Source organism: Osmerus mordax, chromosome 2, assembly GCF_038355195.1.
Source record: "Osmerus mordax isolate fOsmMor3 chromosome 2, fOsmMor3.pri, whole genome shotgun sequence".
NCBI lineage: Eukaryota > Metazoa > Chordata > Actinopteri > Osmeriformes > Osmeridae > Osmerus > Osmerus mordax.
In genome coordinates, this window is record NC_090051.1 from 22,970,725 (window position 1) to 22,977,010 (window position 6,286).

At 41.1% G+C, this 6,286-nt stretch overlaps 1 protein-coding gene across 1 annotated transcript; it reads left to right on the top strand.

Annotated features, from left to right (window-relative positions):
- The first annotated feature begins 502 nt into the window (after positions 1-502).
- On the top strand, positions 503-3,738 carry twist2. The gene is made up of 2 exons (XM_067257579.1): positions 503-1,223; positions 3,226-3,738. Exon 1 carries the CDS (start codon positions 707-709, stop codon positions 1,190-1,192), a length of 486 nt encoding a protein of 161 aa, XP_067113680.1. The 5' UTR covers positions 503-706; the 3' UTR covers positions 1,193-1,223; positions 3,226-3,738.
- Positions 3,739-6,286: the final 2,548 nt, after the last annotated feature.

The following is a 6,286-nucleotide window of genomic DNA, read 5'->3' on the forward strand; positions in this document are numbered from 1 at the left end:
TCCCCCCTATGCCTGGCATGTATAATTTCCACATGCTAGAGAACATGCATTTATAATGAAGTCTATTCCGTAGTTATTGCAGTGGGACGCAGGGCAAACAAATCGAACAAGAGCATGTACATTAACCTACCGACAATATTTATTTTTTCTAAATTATAAACAAAACATAATTTTAAAAAGCCTATACACACTGAATATAGTGAGTAGATGATTTCCACATGCATAGGTAGGTAATAATTACGAATTGGTTACAGACTTTATGTTTACTTCATTAATATGCCATTATGTTCTTACTATTCACGTGCCTATCTGGAAAATTGACGTTTTTTCTGCCTTCTGAAGTACTCTGTAGCTGAGATCCCAGGAGTGATGGAGTGTAACTCTAGACTGTTCCCTCCTGTTTATTAGGCGTCCAATCAGAGGCCGATACAACCTCCCCCTCCACCCAGACAACTATTTAGCATCTGAAACTTGGATAAAGTTTCCCAAAAAAATTGGGGGTAAAAACTTCCTGCGAGCGAAGAACTGTGCCAAGTGCCAGATTTTGAAAGCAGTAGAGCCTAAACTCCTCTCGTCCGGGGCACACTGAGAGAGAAACACAAGAGCCTTGTGGGCGTCTGCCTTTTACGGATATATTTTTGTCACCACGGCTTCAAAAGTGGAGAACGTTTTTTCTTCGTTATCCTTGCATTTCTTTAAAAAAGAAATGGAAGAGGGCTCAAGTTCCCCGGTTTCCCCTGTGGATAGCCTAGTGACCAGCGAGGAGGAGCTGGACAGACAACAGAAAAGATTTGGAAGGAAGAGGAGACACAGTAAAAAGTCGAGCGAGGACAGCAGTCCGGGATCCGTGAAACGAGGCAAAAAACCGAGTCCCAGCAGCACGCAGTCCTACGAGGAGCTGCAGAATCAGCGCGTGCTGGCCAACGTCAGGGAGAGGCAACGGACTCAGTCGCTCAACGAAGCCTTCGCGTCTTTACGCAAAATCATTCCGACGCTGCCGTCGGATAAACTGAGCAAGATACAGACACTGAAACTGGCTTCCAGATACATCGATTTCCTCTATCAAGTGCTACAGAGCGACGAGATGGACAACAAGATGTCGAGCTGCAGTTACGTTGCGCACGAGAGACTCAGTTACGCCTTCTCGGTGTGGAGGATGGAGGGCGCGTGGTCAATGTCTGCATCTCACTAGCATCCAAAGCCGTTCACTTAACGCCAAAGCGGTAGGTGGCAAATCCATCTCTGGGTCAAACGAAAAGATAAGAACATATTATTAGGATTTCTCATACTATAAATGTTATAACGTATACCTCCAGATTTAATTTGTTCACATCCATTTCCGTAACTGTAGGCTATCTAGTAGGCACAATGGATGCGTAAATAACATTGCGGTTAACAGCATGATATAAGCCAGTACTAGAAGACTCTCCAAGACATTGCTGTGAGATGAAAGGCAGATGAAACACAGTTCCTGTATTTCACATCAGGACCTCTGGGTCTAGCGAGCCCTCCATCACTCTGCTCACGGACACACGTGCGCAGTAGCGCGTGTAGATGACTTGACTCGAGTCAGGTCAACCCCAATTTGTCCAATTTTTTAAATAACATATTATATCCTACTGTCACGATAATAAGAAACTCCATGCATGCATTTTAATAATGTTTTGAGAGAATTTCGATTCGTTTGCTTGTGACGTTGAATCTTGAAAACACGTTTAAATCGTCCGGTAGCCTAAGTCTTAACCTTGGTCTTGGCCGCTTTCTATACATGTTTCTGCCTACACAGAAACATGTTAAGACCAATGGGTTTTAGGAGATATTGCCGTTCAAGAGACCGCGGAAACGCGTCACCTGGGCTGTAGGTTGGAGTCAGCGTTTGATTAAAGATGTTTTATGCTTGGAGCTCATCAGGAACCAAAATGTTTCGAGGCTTTCTAAAGGCCTCTTCTTATACTTTGATAACGCGCTCAATCGTAGTGTCATGGCGCTGGTCGGTTAAGCCTATTCATGCATCTTTATCAACAATACTAACAAAACAGTCGAGTTGTTTCATAGTTTGTGCTTCTTATTTAGTCAATATACTTTGAGTTTGTCTTAAAAACGTATCACATTCGTATGGTGATTGTTTTCGTAAAAATCGAATGATTCCTAATTGATTAGACCTATGAAAAGGAACGAGTATAGGCAAAAGCATAAATGCTGCCTGTTTGACAGATTCGTTGACAAATTGGCTTGGGGAGGATACCGCATTAACACAGTTGGTTCAGTAAATGGCGGCAACCTGTTGTAAAGATCAGAGTCAACATTTGTCGAAGATGTATGACATGGAATGACACGTTACTTCTGGAAGAAAATAGGGTAGTTTGTTTAGGTCTCATGGATTGGTAGGCCTATGCAGTTTACGAGCCGCCCACTCGTAATCGTTCATCAACAAAGCTTTGTTGTCATATAAACCATGACATAGCATATACCAAGAGGGAAAATAAACTACAGGGTGATTTGTGTAAACACTGTACATTTAAAGGTAGCCTTTCTTAAACGAAACCGGACGCCAAGTCCAGTGCTGCCGTCACTGTGGTTTTGTCTTTCACTGGCCTGCTTGGAATGAAAGAAAATTACAATGAGAAACTCGAATAGCTAGGTTCATTTGCATTTCTGAAATTTGATATTAAGATGAGCAGCCATATTATGAGACAAACACTATTCCGTATCTTGCTATACTACAGAAATATTTAAATGATTTCACCATTCAAATATTTGTGTGTACAGGCTATAGCCTACCTATATAGGCTACACAAATATTATTATTATTATCATATAGCCTGTATTGTATATATATTATATTTAGCCCATACAGTTAAATTGCGTCATGCCATCTTCACTATGTTAATTTGGGTTAGATTTTGGATTAAGGCCTGTTCCACCATGGAAATATATGGCCTTTCAACAGGTGCTAGAAATAATTGTTATTGATATTATTTTCCAGTGGGCCTACAGACACAAACTAAAATCACTTTCTCCTATTGGCATATGGTTTCACTCAAGGGCAAATAATGGTTTCATTAATGACTTCCCATACCAGTGATGCCATTTAACTTTTCAAAAACAGTCTTTCCTTTTTAATGGGGCGTGAGGCTGAACATATAAGCCTGCAATGTGATTATTTTTCAGTTCTTGAACGAATGGGCCTACTTTGATCATTGGAAATTGTTTTTCCCCCTACAGACTGTGTACTTCTGCAGAGTATATGAAGACACCTAAGGATAGGCTATATTGAAGAACCCACAAACCTCAAAGACATGGAAAAGAAACGCATACTGTTAAACTTTAACGTGTTCAGAGAATTTACACTAGGAAGGAACTGTGGAAGTCAGCGGTGGACCAGCATATTCTACAGACCTGTCGCGTGCCTGCCGAGCGCCCCCCTCCCCCTCCCCGCGCTTTCTGAACCTGTCTTTTGGCCGGAAGTAGGCTCTACAGAAAAAGTCATATTTTTTTCGGAAATAGTTTCTTCTTTTTTTGTGTAAAACTCTAAATAGAAGTATATATATATATATTATATATAAAAGAACACGTATTGTACATACCTGTCTATATCAGCTTGTAAAGGGACAAATGCAATTTAGAACCATTACTGAATTACGCTGCATGGACTTTTACTGATTTGAATTTTACAAGTCTTCCAACTCTGTCCAATGTAAATTTTTGCTTATTTATTAAAACATATTTTTGAACGAAGCCGAGCTCATTAATTTATTTCAACTAACAGCCACTGTCTATTCAAGCTGTGGTAATTTTGTTAAGTAAATTAGTTCATCAATTCAGTATAGACATGGATAGTTGAACGAAACTCAAATAATGTTTATGATGAACTTCCATTTTGCATCACATCATTTCACAATGTTGCATGAAAATATATTTATTTTAATTTTAAAATCACACTATCACAAAACATGCTTACAGTAGCCTAGTTGCTGAAGTTACGTTGTCTTGGTCTACGTAGATTCGGTGCTTGTAGGCCTATATTCTTTGTATAGTGTGAGATTCTGTTTAGTTATTTAATTCCCTTCTCTTGTGAAAAGAAAACACAGGTTAAACTGCCATAAAACCGTACAGCTTCATTAACAGGGAAATTCGAGCCAGTTTCAAACCCATGCATATAAAAGGCTTGTCCGATTTAATAACAAGTAATCATTTAAATAGCAATGCCCTGGGGCGAGCAATTTAACGAGCAAGGGAGCCCGAACAACCGCAGATAACGACAAGAAATCGCGTACAGCTTTAAATACCGGACCGGCCTCTTAGTTTTCCTCTATCTACCCCCACACTCTCAACGCATAAAAGTGTTTACATCTCATTTTCCCAGACATGGTTTGATATAAATCTAAACAGTGAATGGACCTTATTGTTAAGACAAACAGGGCTACTGCAATTTAGAGAAGGCACTCAAAGTTTAATTGTGTAGCCCAGTCTACTTATTTATTACATTTATTTTAAATATACCTGCAAAACCGTGGACCTATGTGGGAGATAGGATGCACCACTATGATCCATTTGATAAAATCTATCTTACATTTTAGCACTTTAAAATAGCTGTTTCTAGGCCTATCCGAATGTGATATGTTTCTTTGTAATTTTCAAGATCTGTGTCGAAATCCTTGGAGACATAAACTGGCAGGTTTGAAGGGAGGCACCTGCGATGAATTTGCAGCATCCACCCAACTCATCACGATCTGAATGAGAGAATGAATTGTATTCATTTAAAACGCAAGCAATATCCACCTTCATATAGGTCTAACAATACAGCACATGTAATCTTTGGACATGTAAGCTATAAGAATACATACATGGAGAGATGGTCTGCGTTCGCTGCTATGTAGCCTATCAGTGATTTATTATAGGGACTATTATAGGGACTTTAGCGCGTGATACACTCCTGGGTGTGGAATCTCTGTGTCGAATTATAATCCTGCTGTTCCAGGGTAGACCGGTCCTCTGCACAGACCAGACCAGGCTTTCTCCTATATATACGGCACCTAAGTCTATGAAACGGTCGAATTATGGAGTGGTACATTTGCAGGTGTGTAAATTAGCCTACATTTGGCTCTTAAAATGGAATAGGCCTATGGCACTGTTTCCTTCAACTGAGAAGATAAGCTATTTCCACCACAACTGAGCTTCAAAGAATCCCTATAACTGAGGAAAGTTGTCTTGTGTTTTGAGCGAGTTTTGAACATAGTGAGCAAGTCTATTTGGCATTGAAAGGAGTTGGTGGGTACCTATTCATGAAGTGAGGGGAAGGTTTGGTCTGCCCGCCCGGCTTGATTCGGCCATGGCAGCGCGTTTGATAACGGCTCATTATCCCGCGCGCTCACAGCCAAAGAGCACGAAATCACCCGAGGGCAACTGCTCCAGCGGCGCGAGAGCTCCAGATGTTTCCTGTAAAATCAGACGGAAAAAGCTACAAAATTTTAATTTGCAGTAAAAGGGATAAAGTAAAGGTTTACGCTGTGTGTGCCTCAAACAGGATTTCATGTTCGGTCGGCCTCGCTTAAATGTTAAGGTTGCTTCAGCATTTGTGGGGGTTGGTGTCGGCACTAGTGAAGCGTTTTCCTTCTCTAAATCTAAAAGTCAGCTGCGTTGATGCCGACTCACATCCTCTCTCCAGCTAGGGTCTAGTCTGAAATAGGCCTACCATGGAGCAGGCCTTTCAAGAGAACTATTTAGGCCTGTTGAATTAAATAAGCACTTGACTTTTTAATACCCATATAAGCTCATATAAAACCGTAAGCAGTTAAATAATAACGGCTATTTGGTTAATGATATAGCGGGCCTATCGAGAAGAATATAGTCTGCAAATACTGATGCAGTACTACTAATCATGTTGTTAAGAAATTAAAATACAGGGAAAGAGTAGTGCATTTGGTGCACCTGTTTCCCAGGCGGTAGGCTGACTGACCCGGCACTGTAACCACGCACGTGCGGCTAGACCCGCTATGTATGTGCGCTTCCCGCTATGTTTATTATTCCTATTTAAGTAGAGCCTGATTAGTGCTGGTAATATCAACACCGTCTGAAATCACTACATCTTTGACACTCCCTCGCCCCCCAGCTCTGCAGCACCGAACAGGTGCCGAACATTTGCCCGGGCCGCAGTGTTTACGGAAACCATCCAGAGCATTCCGGCTCCGGCCTTCAACAGCGCTCACGGAATTCAGTCAATGCGCTTTCTTCTTCTTCTTCTTCTTCTTCTTCTTCTTCTTCTTCTTCTTCTTCTTCTTCTTCT

Bases quoted from the DNA above. Each gene is read 5' to 3' on its own strand.
- twist2 (XM_067257579.1), top strand. From the start codon at position 707: ATGGAAGAGGGCTCAAGTTCCCCGGTTTCCCCTGTGGATAGCCTAGTG.